At 49.3% G+C, this 17,754-nt stretch overlaps 1 protein-coding gene and 15 non-coding genes across 16 annotated transcripts; 15 read left to right on the top strand and 1 right to left on the bottom strand.

Moving 5' to 3' along the window:
- Nucleotides 1–35: 35 nt before the first annotated feature.
- Nucleotides 36–108, top strand: TRNAV-CAC (transfer RNA valine (anticodon CAC)). Its single transcript has one exon. It is a non-coding gene; the product is annotated as a tRNA-Val (tRNA).
- A 77-nt stretch (nt 109–185) lies between these two features.
- TRNAV-CAC (transfer RNA valine (anticodon CAC)) lies at nt 186–258 on the top strand. Its single transcript has one exon. It is a non-coding gene; the product is annotated as a tRNA-Val (tRNA).
- Nucleotides 259–335: 77 nt separating this feature from the next.
- Nucleotides 336–408, top strand: TRNAV-CAC (transfer RNA valine (anticodon CAC)). Its single transcript has one exon. It is a non-coding gene; the product is annotated as a tRNA-Val (tRNA).
- Nucleotides 409–485: 77 nt separating this feature from the next.
- Nucleotides 486–558, top strand: TRNAV-CAC (transfer RNA valine (anticodon CAC)). The gene has a single exon. It is a non-coding gene; the product is annotated as a tRNA-Val (tRNA).
- A 226-nt stretch (nt 559–784) lies between these two features.
- On the top strand, nt 785–857 carry TRNAV-CAC (transfer RNA valine (anticodon CAC)). The gene has a single exon. It is a non-coding gene; the product is annotated as a tRNA-Val (tRNA).
- Nucleotides 858–934: 77 nt separating this feature from the next.
- TRNAV-CAC (transfer RNA valine (anticodon CAC)) lies at nt 935–1,007 on the top strand. The gene has a single exon. It is a non-coding gene; the product is annotated as a tRNA-Val (tRNA).
- A 77-nt stretch (nt 1,008–1,084) lies between these two features.
- Nucleotides 1,085–1,157, top strand: TRNAV-CAC (transfer RNA valine (anticodon CAC)). The gene has a single exon. It is a non-coding gene; the product is annotated as a tRNA-Val (tRNA).
- A 77-nt stretch (nt 1,158–1,234) lies between these two features.
- Nucleotides 1,235–1,307, top strand: TRNAV-CAC (transfer RNA valine (anticodon CAC)). Its single transcript has one exon. It is a non-coding gene; the product is annotated as a tRNA-Val (tRNA).
- A 77-nt stretch (nt 1,308–1,384) lies between these two features.
- Nucleotides 1,385–1,457, top strand: TRNAV-CAC (transfer RNA valine (anticodon CAC)). Its single transcript has one exon. It is a non-coding gene; the product is annotated as a tRNA-Val (tRNA).
- A 77-nt stretch (nt 1,458–1,534) lies between these two features.
- TRNAV-CAC (transfer RNA valine (anticodon CAC)) lies at nt 1,535–1,607 on the top strand. Its single transcript has one exon. It is a non-coding gene; the product is annotated as a tRNA-Val (tRNA).
- Nucleotides 1,608–1,684: 77 nt separating this feature from the next.
- Nucleotides 1,685–1,757, top strand: TRNAV-CAC (transfer RNA valine (anticodon CAC)). The gene has a single exon. It is a non-coding gene; the product is annotated as a tRNA-Val (tRNA).
- A 77-nt stretch (nt 1,758–1,834) lies between these two features.
- Nucleotides 1,835–1,907, top strand: TRNAV-CAC (transfer RNA valine (anticodon CAC)). Its single transcript has one exon. It is a non-coding gene; the product is annotated as a tRNA-Val (tRNA).
- Nucleotides 1,908–1,984: 77 nt separating this feature from the next.
- Nucleotides 1,985–2,057, top strand: TRNAV-CAC (transfer RNA valine (anticodon CAC)). The gene has a single exon. It is a non-coding gene; the product is annotated as a tRNA-Val (tRNA).
- A 77-nt stretch (nt 2,058–2,134) lies between these two features.
- TRNAV-CAC (transfer RNA valine (anticodon CAC)) lies at nt 2,135–2,207 on the top strand. Its single transcript has one exon. It is a non-coding gene; the product is annotated as a tRNA-Val (tRNA).
- Nucleotides 2,208–2,284: 77 nt separating this feature from the next.
- Nucleotides 2,285–2,357, top strand: TRNAV-CAC (transfer RNA valine (anticodon CAC)). Its single transcript has one exon. It is a non-coding gene; the product is annotated as a tRNA-Val (tRNA).
- A 3,723-nt stretch (nt 2,358–6,080) lies between these two features.
- Nucleotides 6,081–6,593, bottom strand: LOC139052623 (neuromodulin-like). The gene has a single exon (XM_070529696.1). It carries the CDS (start codon nt 6,591–6,593, stop codon nt 6,081–6,083), a length of 513 nt encoding a protein of 170 aa, XP_070385797.1.
- Between the last annotated feature and the right edge of the window lie 11,161 nt (nt 6,594–17,754).

Genomic DNA, 17,754 nt, shown 5'->3' with positions numbered 1-17,754 from the left:
CAAAATGGGGAGCAAAATCACCCGCAGCGCGCTCGGTTCCCGTGGTGTAGTGGTTATCACGTTCGCTTCACACGCGCAAGCTCCCCGGTTCGATCCCGGGCGGGAAGATTGTACTTTTGTTTTCTCTATTGCAATCACATAGACGCAGACCAAAATGGGGAGCAAAATCACCCGCAGCGCGCTCGGTTCCCGTGGTGTAGTGGTTATCACGTTCGCTTCACACGCGCAAGCTCCCCGGTTCGATTCCGGGCGGGAAGATTGTACTTTTGTTTTCTCTATTGCAATCCCATAGACGCAGACCAAAATGGGGAGCAAAATCACCCGCAGCGCCCTCGGTTCCCGTGGTGTAGTGGTTATCACGTTCGCTTCACACGCGCAAGCTCCCCGGTTCGATCCCGGGCGGGAAGATTGTACTTTTGTTTTCTCTATTGCAATCCCATAGACGCAGACCAAAATGGGGAGCAAAATCACCCGCAGCGCGCTCGGTTCCCGTGGTGTAGTGGTTATCACGTTCGCTTCACACGCGCAAGCTCCCCGGTTCGATCCCGGGCGGGAAGATTGTACTTTTTTTTCTCTATTGCAATCACATAGACGCAGACCAAAATGGGGAGCAAAATCACCCGCAGCGCGCTCGGTTCCCGTGGTTTAGTGGTTATCACGTTCGCTTCACACGCGCAAGCTCCCCGGTTCGATCCCGGGCGGGAAGATTGTACTTTTGTTTTCTCTATTGCAATCACATAGACGCAGACCAAAATGGGGAGCAAAATCACCCGCAGCGCGCTGGATTCCCGTGGTGTAGTTGTTATCACGTTCGCTTCACACGCGAAAGCTCCCCGGTTCGATCCCGGGCGGGAAGATTGTACTTTTGTTTTCTCTATTGCAATCACATAGACGCAAACCAAAATGGGGAGCAAAATCACCCGCAGCGCGCTCGGTTCCCGTGGTGTAGTGGTTATCACGTTCGCTTCACATGCGCAAGCTCCCCGGTTCGATTCCGGGCGGGAAGATTGTACTTTTGTTTTCTCTATTGCAATCACATAGACGCAAACCAAAATGGGGAGCAAAATCACCCGCAGCGCGCTCGGTTCCCGTGGTGTAGTGGTTATCACGTTCGCTTCACATGCGCAAGCTCCCCGGTTCGATCCCGGGCGGGAAGATTGTACTTTTCTTTTCTCTATTGCAATCCCATAGACGCAGACCAAAATGGGGAGCAAAATCACCCGCAGCGCGCTCGGTTCCCGTGGTGTAGTGGTTATCACGTTCGCTTCACACGCGCAAGCTCCCCGGTTCGATCCCGGGCGGGAAGATTGTACTTTTGTTTTCTCTATTGCAATCCCATAGACGCAGACCAAAATGGGGAGCAAAATCACCCGCAGCGTGCTCGGTTCCCGTGGTGTAGTGGTTATCACGTTCGCTTCACACGCGCAAGCTCCCCGGTTCGATTCCGGGCGGGAAGATTGTACTTTTGTTTTCTCTATTGCAATCCCGTACACGCAGACCAAAATGGGGAGCAAAATCACCCGCAGCGTGCTCGGTTCCCGTGGTGTAGTGGTTATCACGTTCGCTTCACACGCGCAAGCTCCCCGGTTCGATCCCGGGCGGGAAGATTGTACTTTTGTTTTCTCTATTGCAATCCCGTACACGCAGACCAAAATGGGGAGCAAAATCACCCGCAGCGCGCTCGGTTCCCGTGGTGTAGTGGTTATCACGTTCGCTTCACACGCGCAAGCTCCCCGGTTCGATCCCGGGCGGGAAGATTGTACTTTTGTTTTCTCTATTGCAATCCCGTACACGCAGACCAAAATGGGGAGCAAAATCACCCGCAGCGTGCTCGGTTCCCGTGGTGTAGTGGTTATCACGTTCGCTTCACACGCGCAAGCTCCCCGGTTCGATCCCGGGCGGGAAGATTGTACTTTTGTTTTCTCTATTGCAATCCCGTACACGCAGACCAAAATGGGGAGCAAAATCACCCGCAGCGTGCTCGGTTCCCGTGGTGTAGTGGTTATCACGTTCGCTTCACACGCGCAAGCTCCCCGGTTCGATCCCGGGCGGGAAGATTGTACTTTTGTTTTCTCTATTGCAATCCCGTACACGCAGACCAAAATGGGGAGCAAAATCACCCGCAGCGCGCTCGGTTCCCGTGGTGTAGTGGTTATCACGTTCGCTTCACACGCGCAAGCTCCCCGGTTCGATCCCGGGCGGGAACATTGTACTTTTGTTTTCTCTATTGCAATCCCGTACACGCAGACCAAAATGGGGAGCAAAATCACCCGCAGCGCGCTCGGTTCCCGTGGTGTAGTGGTTATCACGTTCGCTTCACACGCGCAAGCTCCCCGGTTCGATCCCGGGCGGGAAGATTGTACTTTTGTTTTCTCTATTGCAATCCCGTACACGCAGACCAAAATGGGGAGCAAAATCACCCGCAGCGTGCTCGGTTCCCGTGGTGTAGTGGTTATCACGTTCGCTTCACACGCGCAAGCACCCCCCCTTTTTTTTCTTTATTACCGGTTTCGCAACAACAATACACTTACAACACATGAAAAGTCAAGACAAGGTTACAACATACTTTGTCAACACAATGAGCGAAAAGCCATCAGTCATGTTGTGACTGACATTGTCACTTAAAATTCCCTTAGTGTGACTAAGGGTTCTACCCTTGCTACCCAGGGAGAAAGACATTCTTTTGTTTTTTCAACTTCTACTAACCCAGCAATGCTCTCTCGAAAGTACAGCCTTGCTGTCCTTCCGTCCGGTTCACAGTAGAAGCCAGCCATTCGTCAGCGCCATATACTGTGCAGGCCTGTCATCATGATTAGATCGAAAGGTACTCCTTCTTCATTGTCTATGGCAAGGTACCTAATTCCATGCGTGTCTAGTGGGAATTCTTTTTTGATTGTCCTCTGCGACACATCCCAGAAGAACACCGCTTCCCAACAGTGAAGGAAAACGTGGTCGATCGTTTCCGGCTTTTTGCAAATAATGCAGTGAGACCCCCATGGCATATAAAACCCACGCTCCTCTAAGAAGGTTCTTACAGGGAGAGTTCCGGTATGCAGTTTGAAAAAGAAAGCTTTTGCACTTGGTGCTACTTGCATTCTTTTAACCCGTTTGAGTACGTTCTGACCCAGGCCTGCACTGTATATCGCCCTGTACAATGGTATTGGTAACACTATATCACATAAGTCTTTATACAGTTTCCTCTTTTTAACAGAATATAAATAATCATTAGAAAAACGCGCACTCAAAAATCGCACACTCACCACTACTTCCCGAAAAAAACCTTGTGCCGTGCCCGTCAGGACTTCCGTGCTAATAACATATTCAAGTAGCAGTCGCCCTAATCTGGCCTGGCACACCGTTTGCAGAAATGGGTCGCTGACCTCGCGAAAAAAGAAAAATCTATTAACTAATTGTTTGAGAAAAAGGTGTGCCAGTCCAAGTCCCCCACACTTTTACTTCTGAACAAATTTGTACGACTGCACCTTTCCCACGTAGATCCCCACACAAAGATCGCAAAAACCCTATGAAGTTTCTGCACATTTACCCTAGAACAGTGCATCACTTGTATCACATACCATAGTTTAGCCACAGAAAACCTGTTACCCACGGTCGCCCTCGCAAACATGGAGAGATAATTCGCCCTCCAAGCATTCGCCTTTTCGCGTAAGAGTTCTGCTTGTTGCTGCCAGTAGTCATTATTATTTTTGTAGACCTCAAGTGGGACACCAAGGTATTTCACAGGCGTTTTCTGCCATACAACATTGGCAAAAATGCCCGGGGTGAACGGCCACACGCCGTGCCAAAACCCCAGACACTTTCCCCAGTTTACTCGGCTTCCTGTAACGTCGCTGAAAAATTTAACACTTCGAATGGTTTCTTCAATGCCTTCGTAGTCAATACAACATACCGCCACATCATCGGCATATGCAAGCAGTTTTACCTCTGAAGATTGTAAGCGAAAACCACGGATAGAATTATTTTCAATTATTGACAAACATAAGGTTTCAATATATATACAAAACAAAAGTGGACTGATGGGACAGCCTTGACGCACGGAACGCTGCACTTTTTTGGGGGCCCCCAATTGTTTGTTAATAATTGGTCTGGTAGAGCAGTTCCGATACGCCAGAGCTACACCATCCGTGATGACGGATCCGACATTAATGTGTTCCAACATTGCAAACAAAATAGCATGCGCTACGCAATCAAATGCCTTCTCCAGATCCAGCTGATGTATGGCCACACACGCCTCAAGAGTGTCACAACACTCAAGAACTGTGCGCATCTTGTGAATATTCGTCGCTATAGTGCGACCCTTAATTCCACACGTTTGGTGTGGGCCGACTATGTCTTTAACTACCGACTGAAGTCTACCTGCTAAGACTTTCATTAGTACCTTTAGTCTACATTTGTGAGTGTTATCGGTCTGTATGATGTTACACTTTTCAACTTATCTACATCCTCTGTCTTTGGAATCAACACCGTGTGTGATTGACCGAAAGATGGTGGTAACGTCTTACCATCGTAGGCTTCGTTAAAAATTGCGTGAAGTACTGCTGACAATTCCTTTTTAAACCACTTGTACCACAGAGCGCAAAGACCATCAGAGCCCGGTGACTTGGCAGGATTCCAATCGTCAATTGCGCGTTCCCCTTCAAAAACAGTTATCGGCGTTTCTAATGCAACTTTTCTTTCTTCAGTCAGTTGAGGCATTCTTTTCAAGAAGTTCGTCTTAAACCGTTCTAGGTCCACCTGCCTAAATGCGAACAGATTTTCGTAGTGTTCAACAAACGCACGTGCGATACTATCATTATCTGTAACTTCGTTACCACCCACCTCGACACGTCAATATGATTTCGTCGAGCGTGCGATTTTTCCAGTCCGAGCGCCCTTTTTTGGGCGCCTCCCCTATCGCAAAGGATTCGGCTCGAGCACGAACAATCGCTCCGCGATAGCGTTCTTCATCATGCAGTTCAAGTTTGTGTTTAATATTCCGTATGTCGCTTTTGTATGCTCCCGGTTCTTGGCACTCCAGTTCTGTCAGCTTTTCCAAGATTATCCGCAGTTCCTTCTCTTTCTTTTTTGTTTCATGCACTATTGCGGCGGAACGATCGATGGCTTTCATTTTAATGCACTGTTTAAACTCTTCCCATCGATCTTTTAATTCACCCTTGCCGCTCACTAGAATTTTTTTGATGCAGTCCGATACATATTCTCCGAAACTTTCGTCAGTAGTTAAGTTTGAATTCATTTTCCACAGCTCCCAAGAGAAGCTGGCGCCTTTTCCCTTCCTTCCTATGTCACATTTAACCAGACAATGATCAGTGAAGAAAATAGGATATACACTGTAACTATTACAGATTGGTATTGCTTGAAGCGACAAGTAAATACGATCTACGCGCGCATGGCTATTTCCTTGGAAGTGCGTGAAACGCACATCTCGCGTCCCTATCATACATTCAGCCACATCCACTAATTCGTATTCAGTAATTATCCCGTTCAAAGCATCCCTACTTTTATCGCTCCTTAATGCTCTATTAGAGCGATCTCGGGCACTGAGAACACAATTAAAATCACCTAACAGCACCATCTGCTTTTCGGAAGATATATACTCTTTTAACATGAAAAAAAAACAAAGCCCGTTCCTCCAACGCATTTGGTGCATAAATACATACAACCCGCCATTCAATTCCATGCAAAGCAAAATCACAGAAAACTAATCTACCGGGTGAACATGAATAAAAACCTTGCACCGCTACACCGGGTAATTTTCTAACAAACAGCACGCAGCCCGCCGACGTCCCTAAGGCGTGGCTCACTACCGCGTAGTACCGCGGCGTAAACCGCTGCACCATGCTGCGGGTCTCTTCATCACCATCTACTTTTGTCTCTTGCACGGCTAAAACGTCAAGGTCATAGTCCACCAGCAGCCTACACAATTGGCTCTGCTTTCGCTTGGCGGCCAGACCTCGAACGTTTAGCGTGGCCAATCTAACCGACGGGTTGGGAACCATGATTATAGGTCTAGTGAAAAGATTTGGCCCGGAGCATGGTGTTTACCTTTTGCGCCTGGCACACCGCTAGACGCCCCCGGAGCCACCCGGTGGACCGGTACCACTGGAGAGCGGTGGCAGCTTCTTCTCGGACTTCTTTGATGCGTTAGCGGTGTTCGGTCGTGGCTTGTAGCTGCTGCGCCTGCCCGTTGGCGTCTTCGAAGGCGGTCTGTCTTCCCCTCTTCCTTGGTTCGCTGCGCTGCTGTCCGTAGCCTTCTCAAGAGGCCGTTTGACCGAGGCTCCGACATTGCTGCTCGTAGGGTCACTCTTCGCCGACTGGTCCTCAGCTGTCTCCATTTGCTCGCTGGCTTCCGTTAGGCTGCTCTTGCTTTCTTCCTTGGTCTCTTCGGCTGGCTCTTTTGCCGCACCTTCCGTAGCGTTTTCCCTGTCCGGTGGTGTCCCCGCGCACGCATCAGGTGCAAGCACACCGCCTACAGCACATGGGGTTGCCTGGTCTCCTGCCCCTTTCGCCACGTCTTCGGCCTCGGCCGCATCCATCACCAACTTTGCCGTGTCGTCGCCTTCGGCTGGCCCAGTCATAGAGGCGTATGTACGTACGCACTGGTCCTCGGCGTGTCCAAACCGACGGCATTGCGAGCACCGGGGTACCTTGCAGTCTCGTCGTACGTGACCGGTGCCTTGACAGCGCAAGCACTGCATTGGCCTGCCAGGAACGACGACTAGGGCCAGCTCACCGGCGACCCTAATTTGGTGCGGAAGATCATCCAACTTCACGCCGCTGTTGAGCTTGAACAAGACGGACCGTGTAGTCGTCCCCTTGTCGTTGATACCCTGAACTCGCCATCGCTATCGGGTCACTTGTAAGGCTTTACCGAAAGCCGCCAACGCCGTTCTTACATCCTCATCGGCCACACCATGTATTAACCAATGAAGACGCAGCCGCACCTACTGGTCTTGAGGGTCGACCACGATACAGCGCCGCCCCTTTACCTTCAGCTCCTTGACTTCATCCTTTTCGTTGCGTCCGCGGTGTTCATGGTCACAGCCCAGACGTGGTTAATCTGGTAGGCCCCCAGGGCCAGCACTTCCGGCAACAATCCTGTTAGGCCAAGAGCGTCCCGGAAATCTTCTACTTTGTAGGGTCTAGCTCGCACGTCGCCGTGCAAAAACACGGTGTTTAGCACGACGCGCCCCTTTGGCAGTGGAGGCAAAATAATCTGATAGCCTGCGTCATCTTCGGTGTTCCACCTGTTTCCGCGGCCAACAAAGGCCGCTGTCGCCGCTCCACTGGAGCTCATGATTCGCCGTCCGTCATGCTCGGTGGCCGGAAGTAGAATGACACGTGCAAGCTCCCCGGTTCGATCACGGGTGGGAACATTGTACTTTTGTTTTCTCTTTTGCAATCCCGTGCACGCAGACCAAAATGGGGATCAAAATCACCCGCAGCGTGCTCGGTTCCCGTGGTGTAGTGGTTGTCACGTTCGCTTCACACGCGCAAGCTCCCGGTTCGATCCCGGACGGGAAGATTGTACTTTTGTTTTCTCTATTGCAATCCCATAGACGCAGACCAAAATGGGGAGCAAAATCATCCGCAGCGTACTCGGTTCCTGTGGTGTAGGCATGGGGGGGGAATCTCCGCATGGCTGCCATTGGCCGTTTTCGAGCAGACGCACTTTCGACGCTAGCGCCAAGGTCCCCTTCAGTAACGGCCCTAAGCAATGGGCGATGCAGAAGCAAAATGGCGGAGCGCACGATTGTTTACGTTGTCATGGCAACAGGAATAGCAGCCGCGCGGCACCTGCTCTCCCAGACTTTTTCTTTGTTTTTATTATGCTCAGCCACTCCGCTCAATTTCGCCCTTTCCCCCATGACGCGCACGCCGCTTGCTTTTTATTTTTTTTTTACCTGTGCGCGACGGGTTTTTGTTTTATCGCGCGCGTGCTACGGTTGTAAAGAACGGCGGGTTGCACAACAAGACTGCCACCTTGCCACCTGAATACGACAAGGGGTGCAAGACGCGCACCTCCACCTCTCCGTGCTGCAGCTGCGAGGCGTTCAAAGAAGCGACCTTTGCGCTGGAACCCGCCGCCTTCCTCCAGCCCCTTCGACATGGTGACGGGACGAATTCGGTGTGTGGACAATGATTCCAGAGTTCCTCAACGCGGGGCTGATTTGACACGCCTGGAGAAGCTACCGCGGGAAGACTTATTTTTGTGCTTCTCAAGGTTTGGAGTGGCTCGGAACAATGAGCGACGCGCGATCGACAACGTCGATTTTCCGGAACGGCACCACCTTCAACACCGTCGCTTGGGCTTCGGAATGTGTGTGCCTTTGTGTCTGTAAACTGGTCTTCAGAGCAGCTGCGAGTTGGTGATGTGTAAACGAACAGCCGCCGCGTCGTGGACGGGCGGATCGAGTGTATAAAAACTGTGGTTGTGCGATTGTTGGACGCACTTCTCTTGAGCAGTCATGTTAGACTGGTTCACTTCTTTCATGCAGTCCTGTTGGACTAATACTCTTTTTCTCAAGCAGTCATGTTAGACTGAGTTAATTTTCTGTAAATAAACCCCTTTTTCCTCGTTCTCGATGAGAAGCAGTTCTTCACTTCTTCAACGATCTCAGCGTAAATAAGTTGGACGACGGCATGGGCCAGCTACCTTCGAATTCATGCCGTACTCCAATCTTGGCAAAGGACCACGGACGAAGGGATTGAGCCCCCAATCCTGACAACTGGCTGACAGCGGTAGGATGGACTTTGCGACATGGTGCTGTATCTGCGGTGAGTGCTTGGTTTTTGCTTTGACTCTCTAGGCTTCATTTTGTGGTTGTTCTGTTTAGAACAGTAGGGAAGCTAGATTGTTGTGTGTTAGCTAGGTTGTGTTTTCCTAGCTAGATTTAGAGAGCAGAATCAAGGCAGTAAAGCAGCAGTCATGGAGTTAAGGACATTGCTGAGAGACGAGTTGTTGATTGTTGGTGAGGAACTGGGCCTAAATGTACGCAAGGAAATGCTCAAATCGGAATTATTGGAGCTAATTTCCAATCAGGCCAGTGAGCAAGATATTGAAATGGGATTGGAACTTCTCAAAAAGAGAGAGAAACGGGAAAAAGAAAGAGAAGAACGGGACAGAGAAAAACGAGAGAGAGAGGAACGGGATAGAGAGAGAGAGGAACGCGATAAAGATCGCGAGATAACAAAAATGCAACTTGAACTTGAAAACAGACGTTTGGAGTTGTCTCAAGGAAGTGAAGGAGCTCTGGGTCGATCAAGTGAGGCAGAATCGTACCGCATGGACAGGCTATTAAAGCCATATGAGGTCGGGACCGACATAGGCTTGTTCCTAAGCAATTTTGAAAGGACTTGCGAAAAGATGAACTTCGGTCCGAGTACATGGCCACAGCGGTTGCTGTCTATGTTGCCGTGTGAGGCGGCGGAAGTAATCGCCAGATTGAGTGTGCAGGATGCATATGATTATGCGAAAGTTAAGGCTAGTCTCCTGAAGAAATACCGCCTTTCAGCCGAAGCTTTTCGGCAAAGGTTTAGGAGCACAGGCAAGAAAGATAGCGAGGGCTATCCGGAGTTTGCATATAGCTTAAAGGCCAACCTAGTCGAGTGGCTTAAAAGCGCGGAAGCGTACGACAGCAGAGACATGATCATTGAATGCATGTGTCTAGAGCAGTTTTACAAAACCATTCCCCAAGCTGTGAAACTGTGGGTGCAAGATAGAGGTAATGTAAACACTGTGGAAAGGGCGGCTGAATTAGCCGAAGAGTACGCAACCCGTAGAAAGTTGAACGCCGAGGAGGGAAACTGGGACGGTCGAAATGGACCGCGGAAACCATTTCCGTTCAAAAAGGGTGCGCAAACTAGACGATCGAAGCCTGTAGACATGGCGGAAAAGCCCGCAGAAAAGAGCGAGGAGAAACTTAACGGAGAAACCGCACAGGAACAGAAAAGAAAGTTCGGATCTTTTAGACCAATTCGCTGTTACAAATGCCACAAACTGGGACATATAGCTGTAAACTGCGAGAAGCCAAGCGTAGTTTTTTCCTACGTGGAGGAAAAGGATGAGAATATGGAACTTTTAAGTCCATATCTCCACGACCTGCAAGTTAATGGAAAACCATGCCGAGTGCTAAGAGACAGTGCCGCCACGCTGGACATTGTCCATCCGTCTTACGTGATGGTAGAGGACTTCACCGGAGAAGTAGCATGGATAAAACAGGTTGTAGAAGAACACAGCGTGTGTCTGCCCATGGCCAAAGTCAAAATCAGTGGACCATTCGGGGAGCTAGAGACTGAGGCTGCAGTTTCCAAATTTTTGTCACTGCAGTATCCCTACATCTTTTCGAATCGTTCGAATCAGTTACTGCGTGACAGAGGGCTCAAACTGGGAGAGGGCATAGTACAGGCATTGACCCGAGGCCAAGCTCGTAAGATCGCGGCGCTTTCGGCTGAAAATGCTCAAGCTCCTCCAGCTGAAGCAGAAAAGGGGATAGCTTCAATCCCCGAATCCGAGCTAGGCCCGAGGGACAAAAGAACAGTTGAGGAGAGCCTGCCAGTTGACCAGCTCAATGAGAGCGTAGCACTAGAGTGTCAGAGTTCTAGCCTGCAGGAAGAGCATGCAGACGCGCTCCCAAGCGAGACAGGGTCGTTATTATCACCGGCCTCAAAGAACTTTGATCAACTCTTACGCGTGGATAGAGAGTCACTGGCAGCTGAGCAAAAGAATGATGAGAGCTTAGCTAAATTACGGGACACAGCTAAAGAAGGCATTGCTAGGCGCAACGTAACGATACATGAGAAAGGAGGATTGTTGTATCGGCATTACAGAGATCGAAAGGGTAGGATTTTAGATCAGTTAGTCATACCTACTAAGTATAGGGAGGACCTTTTGATTCTTTGTCATGGAAATGGGTGGTCCGGCCACCTAGGCATAAACAAATCAAAGGAAAGATTGCTTATGGAATACTACTGGCCTGGCTGTTTCAAAGATGTAGAAAACTTTGTAAGATCATGCGACGCCTGCCAGCGTTCTGGTAAACCAGGAGAGACTTGGAAAGCTCCACTGAAGGTAGTGCCCTTAATAACAGAGCCTTTCAGACGGCTTGTAATAGACACGGTAGGGCCTCTTCCAAAAACAAAATCAGGCTACAGGTACTTGTTTACCATGCTGTGTCCGGCTACCAAGTTTCCAGAAGCAATCCCTTTGAAAGAGCTCAGCTCCACTGAAGTAGTAGACGCGCTTTTGACAGTGTTTGCACGAGTTGGGTTTCCAGCCGAAATTCAGGCAGATCAAGGGTCAGTATTCACGAGCGCACTGACTTCCACATTCTTGCAAAAGTGCGGGGTAAAGTTAATACACAGTTCTGTCTATCACCCTCAGTCAAACAGTGTAGAGAGGTGGCATTCGGTGCTTAAGCGAGTTTTGCGTGCGCTCTGTTACGAGCACAAGGAGGACTGGGAGAACTGTCTGCCGGCAACTTTGTTTGCTTTGCGAACGGTTCCACATGAAGCGACAGGGTTCTCACCAGCAGAACTAGTGTATGGGAGGACACTCCGTTCTCCACTGAGAATGTTAAGAGAGATGTGGGAGGAAAGAGGGGAGAGTCCAACCGTGGTTGAATACGTGCTAAATTTACTGGAACGGCTAAGCGCAACCCAAGAACTAGTCGGAAAGAACATGGCACTAGCGCAAAAGAACGCCAAATTCTATTACGACAAGAATGCGAGGTTTCGTACGTTTAAAGTCGGCTTAACGATGAAAGCGGAAAAGTGTAGGTTTGGATGTTCGCAGGTTACTTATCTGGGCCATGTTGTCGGTCAGGACATGAGACGGCCGGCTGAGCTGAAAATAGCGACGATTGGAGATTTTTCTCAGCCGCGCACGAAAACGGACGTTCGTTCATTTTTGGGACTTGTGGGGTACTATCAACGGTACATTCCGAATTACTCGCAATTGGCAAGTCCATTAACAGACGCCCTCCGAAAGGGAGCTCCGAGTAACGTACACTGGGATAAGGACAAAGAGAATGCTTTCCAAAGTTTGAAAACGCTATTGGTTTCTCGCCCTGTGCTTCGCGCGCCAGACTACACTAAGGAATTCATAGTTCAATGCGACGCAAGCGACAGAGGTATGGGCGTGGTACTTAGTCAGGTCGGCGACGATAACGAGGAGCATCCTATCCTCTACGCCAGCCGTAAACTAAATGTAAGAGAGGAAGCCTACAGCGCTTCAGAGAAGGAATGCGCTTGTTTGGTTTGGGCCGCCCAGAAGTTGTCGTGTTATTTGTACGGAGCGAAGTTCATCTTCGAGACCGACCACTGTCCTCTGACGTGGCTCAATCAAATGTCACACAAAAACGGCCGCTTGCTCCGATGGAGCCTCACTCTCCAAGAGTACAACTTCTCCGTTAGATATAAGAAGGGAAAGTTGCATAGCAATGCGGATGGTTTGAGCAGGCTAATTTGAATTCTGCGTTTGGGGGTCCCGCCTAAATTTTAGGGTTACTAGTGTTAATTTTATTAAGCGAAGAAGATCCCCTCTCGTTTAGCAGGATTCCCTCCATGATTGCTGAATTTGTCAGCAGGAATTTGCTTCAGAAATTGGCATAGTGAAATGCAGCATTTTTTTTGTTTCTGCACTTATGTTGTTGTTGTTTTTTTTGAAGCCTAGCGAGTCTAAAGTGAGAGCCAATGCACGTCATCTCGGCGCAGAGCCGTGTTGTGGGGTTCATTTTGCAGTTGCCTGTCCTTGTTGGATGTTTTGGGGCGGTGACATCAATGCACAGGTGGTCGCTGCGAGCCAAGACATCAATCCCCCCCTGACCAGCAGCCATTCTCTTCCTGCCTAGCGGTTGTCAGCGCTAGACAGTCGAGACTTTTGGGGCCATGGAGGCGCTGTAAAGAACGGCGGGTTGCACAACAAGACTGCCACCTTGCCACCTGAATACGACAAGGGGTGCAAGACGCGCACCTCCACCTCTCCGTGCTGCAGCTGCGAGGCGTTCAAAGAAGCGACCTTTGCGCTGGAACCCGCCGCCTTCCTCCAGCCCCTTCGACATGGTGACGGGACGAATTCGGTGTGTGGACAATGATTCCAGAGTTCCTCAACGCGGGGCTGATTTGACACGCCTGGAGAAGCTACCGCGGGAAGACTTATTTTTGTGCTTCTCAAGGTTTGGAGTGGCTCGGAACAATGAGCGACGCGCGATCGACAACGTCGATTTTCCGGAACGGCACCACCTTCAACACCGTCGCTTGGGCTTCGGAATGTGTGTGCCTTTGTGTCTGTAAACTTGTCTTCAGAGCAGCTGCGAGTTGGTGATGTGTAAACGAACAGCCGCCGCGTCGTGGACGGGCGGATCGAGTGTATAAAAACTGTGGTTGTGCGATTGTTGGACGCACTTCTCTTGAGCAGTCATGTTAGACTGGTTCACTTCTTTCATGCAGTCCTGTTGGACTAATACTCTTTTTCTCAAGCAGTCATGTTAGACTGAGTTAATTTTCTGTAAATAAACCCCTTTTTCCTCGTTCTCGATGAGAAGCAGTTCTTCACTTCTTCAACGATCTCAGCGTAAATAAGTTGGACGACGGCATGGGCCAGCTACCTTCGAATTCATGCCGTACTCCAATCTTGGCAAAGGACCACGGACGAAGGGATTGAGCCCCCAATCCTGACACGGTGCACCACGCGCCAGCTTGCAAGCAATGCGCACGCTACGCAGCGCATTTGCATTGCTTGCGACTTGGTGCGTGGTGCGCCGTGGGCTATGCGGTGGCACGCACGCAGTCTTGCCCATACTTATATTATACCAACATGTGCGGGGCATAGAAGTAATTTCACTTCCAAAACAACAGATGTTTATTTTCGCTTTGTTGACTTCGTTTCCGAAAACAAATTTTTCTTATACCGTGGTGGGGTTTGATGCAAGCTCAAAAAATGAGCAAAGGTGAAAGGTGCATGCCATATACAAGCGTACGAAACACAAAAGTTCACAGACAGCGAAACAACAAAAGAAAGCACTAGAAAACGCGAATGCCGTTTCATCTACACACACATAAAAAAACAAGATTTTTATGTAACGTCCTCAAGACCGAAATGCAGACGAGCTTCTGGTATATGCAATTAGATATTGCACAAAACTGGACGCCATGTATGACATAGTCATCACAACTATAAAAAGGGAAAACTCACTGGTAATGGCAAAAACAATGACACTCAAAATAACTAAACAATAGAATAAAATGCTAACATTGTTTCATTGAGAGCCATACCAATGAAAGAGCTTACTTATAAATCTGCACGAAAGTATAAGAAATGCGTGACATGTTCATTACTGCTGAACAAATTGAAAAAGACATGGCAGAACAAAAATAACATTGTACTGAAAACTGAAATACACATTATCACATTATTTGGCACTTGGCTACAACTTGAGTTAGGGTGGCAAGGGGAACAGAAGGTAGTCAACTTTTGCAGCAGCACATAGAAAACATTCGCAGAAAGGCTCATTCCTCTATCAAAGACTAGGTAAAATAAGCCAACGAAACCACTTTTCTTCCGACCCGAATGCAATGCTTAGCAATAAAATTACGTCACTTAAGGCACTAAGTCAGATCTACTGGGCACTCGTTTGTATAATAAACACGAACTGCAAAAATTTGCATGTAGGACACTTGCAATGCTCATGCTTTCCAGAAAAAAAAAGCGTATCATGCCTACACATGAAGCTTGTTCGCGCGGTTTTCCCATCGGGGGTTACTGAGATAGTACACAAACAATAACAGTAATTTTTCAGCTGTAAGTACGTTTGTAGAAAGTGATACACAGACAAAGCACTAAGGGCGGTATGGAAAGCTGGGCAAGTTACTGAAGTTGCAGAATGAGACTTGGCACAGAAAAACACAAGTCACAGATCAGGTGACAATGAGGAGGAACATCTATTTGTTAGCTTTCTCTACCGGGAAGAGGCAAGTGTCGCACAATCAAGGCGCAACGACGTCCGAAGCCTCATGGAGCACACAAAAGGACAGGGCTGTGTTCCTGTACATGCACCTTCTGATGACCTTGGGTCTGAGCGCTCACCTGCTGTCTTTAGGCATTCGGAACAACCTTGCAGGGCTTGTTTTTGAGGTATTTGTGCACCACTGCACGATGCACGAGCGGTACGAGTCGTGAAACGGGTGAAAGATCGCGGAGCACAAGCACACAACCATAGAGAAAGGAATAGAACAAGAGCGGTCACTCGGCGAAAATTGAAAACAGGAAACACGTCACGCTATTGTATTAACGCCGACGGATTGGGGCCGCGAGCAGTGAACTAAAAAAGAATGTAAAATGAGATTAACAGAATTTTTTATATTTTTTTTATTCTTTCCCGGAACAAGTAAAGATATCTGCGTATAAAATAAATTAAACTTTGCGGCTTACTTCCGTTGCCTAGCGACAGGCGAACCGGCGAATGACGAGCCAGGGGCGCGATCGGATATATTTTGTTCGATACGCGTTCTGTTCAGTTGCTGCAACGTCACAAAGTTTCAGTATGCAAAATTTGTGACAGCGGGGCGGAGAGAGCAGCCAATCAGGACGCGGTCACCTCCCCGGAAGTTTACCTCCGTCGTTTGTCGTCTGCTCGCAAACAGTATACTACAAAGCCGAATGTTTCTCGTCTTCCAATTGAATGAAATCTTTGTCTAAAAAAATGTATTTTTTCTTTTCAAGCCCAAACACGTTTTGAAATAGCAGTACGTGTGACTACTGCAATTTTTCACTATTAGGTTCTTTGCGTCGTCCCTAGGTGGTGTCGCGCACAGCGAGAAGGAAAAAGAAAAAAAAAACGACGGGAAGAGTGGCGCACATTTCAAGAGGCAGCGACAACATCCCAGTGGCTCGCTGGCACCGATGATGTTGTCGATTTCTCTGTGCAACCAACGAATTATTTGTTTCGAGAAAGGAAACTGACGCCGGAATTCACTTTCTGTCATTTCTTCAAACGCGTTTCGCAAACGTGCCATTCTGCAGCCGAAAAGGCCGCCTGTTGGATCCAATCCAATCCACCAGACGCGCCATGCGAAGCCGTATTACGGTGGCTAGAAGGGGAGGTGAGAGCATCGGCTGGCGCGGAGTGTAGCAAGAGATCATGCTTGAAGCGGCGGCGCTGCTGTCGACACTTAGATCTCTTAGATCGCGCTCGGCGGCTCGCTTCCGCTGCTCGCGCGCTCCGTGAGCCAGGTAGTTTTGCGTTGTTTTAGCGTCGAGAGAGAGTGAGAATAACTTTATTGAATTTGGGAAATGGGGATAGGGGATTAGGAGCTTGATGGGTGGTGCCCCAAGTCCAGGGCTCCACTGGCTTGTGCCGCTAGCCGAACGTGACCAAGAAGGGCCTTCTGCACCTTCGGGTCTGAGCTGGCGAGTTGTGCCTCCCATTGCTCCAGTGTGTTGGTTAGATTATACCTAACTAAGTAGGCATTTAAATTTGGCGGTCTATTTTGGCATCACCATGAGATGTGGTACAAAGACGGTGGTGAGTCGCTACACCACGGACAGGCACGCCCGTACATCGTTGGGAAAATTTTGCTTTATCTTAATAAATTTGGGTAGACCCCCGTTTGAATCCTGCGGAGATCTATTGCGTCTTCCCCTTGCAAAGATGTGTGGGGGGCGCCGTATTTTTGCCGCATGCCGCACTGGTGAGCAAGAATATCGCGTGGTGCCATACGTGCCGGATGGTTATCCTCCTCCTCGCGTCGGCTCACCTGTGAAGTGGAGGGTTGTGAATGGGAGGGCGATGGTTGCTCCACTCGGTTCGTGAGCTCTCGAGCTAGAGCGTCAGCCCTCTCATTCCCCTCCAGGTCTGCGTGTCCCGGACACCAGACCAGTCTGTACGTATTCTTGAGTTCCTTGCCCAGGAGGCGGCTAACCTTGAAAGGGAGACGGCCGTTCATAAAGAAGCGGCACGCCTCCTGAGAGTCCGAGATAATGGTGTTGTACGACGGCCCCGTCCGTTCCCGGTCCTTGATTGCCAAGGCGATGGCGAAGCATTCTGCCTTGGAAATAGAGGACGTGATCAGGGAGGCGCTTGAGATTAGGCTAGTCTTGTCATTGCCTATGACAGTGACTACTGCACGCTTCCAGTTGTACTGAGAGGCGTCAACATAAACAGTGTTCCCATTTTTTCTGACTAGTTTGCCTAGCCATTTCACTCTCTCTTCCCTTCGCTTTTTGTTTCTGTACTTGGGCATATTTCTTGGGACAGCAGCGACCGAGATTCTGCTTCGGACGGGACCGGGAATATCCACCAGTACCTCGTCCAAGTTTTGGGGGTGTGGTGGAATACCCGCCCTCACCAGGATCTCTCTGCCCGATCTCGTCTGGCTAAGTCGGCTTCTTTGTGAAATTAAAGTTGCCGCCTTGAGCTCGGAGTATGTGTTGTATATCCCAAGGCCAAGGAGCTTGTCTGTCGGGGTGCCTGCCGGTAAGCGCAAGGCCACCTTGTAGGCGCCTCTGATAATAGTGTCAACCAGCTCCTCCTCACTCTTGTTGAGTGTGTGAAAAGGGAGGCTATATGTTAGTTTGCTGATAACCAGCGCCTGTACTAAACGGACAGTGTCGCTTTCCCTCATGCCTTGTTTGTGAAAGGTGATCCTTTGAATCATCCTTGCCACTTGTTTTGTTGACGACTTTAGTAAATTGATGGTGTGGCTGGCCCTGCCATTGCTCTGAACCCAGAATCCCAAGAT

Source organism: Dermacentor albipictus, unplaced genomic scaffold, assembly GCF_038994185.2.
Source record: "Dermacentor albipictus isolate Rhodes 1998 colony unplaced genomic scaffold, USDA_Dalb.pri_finalv2 scaffold_28, whole genome shotgun sequence".
Classification (NCBI taxonomy): Eukaryota; Metazoa; Arthropoda; class Arachnida; order Ixodida; family Ixodidae; genus Dermacentor; species Dermacentor albipictus.
Note: the sequence above shows the minus strand (reverse complement) of the source record. Positions and strands in the feature narration are given on the sequence as shown.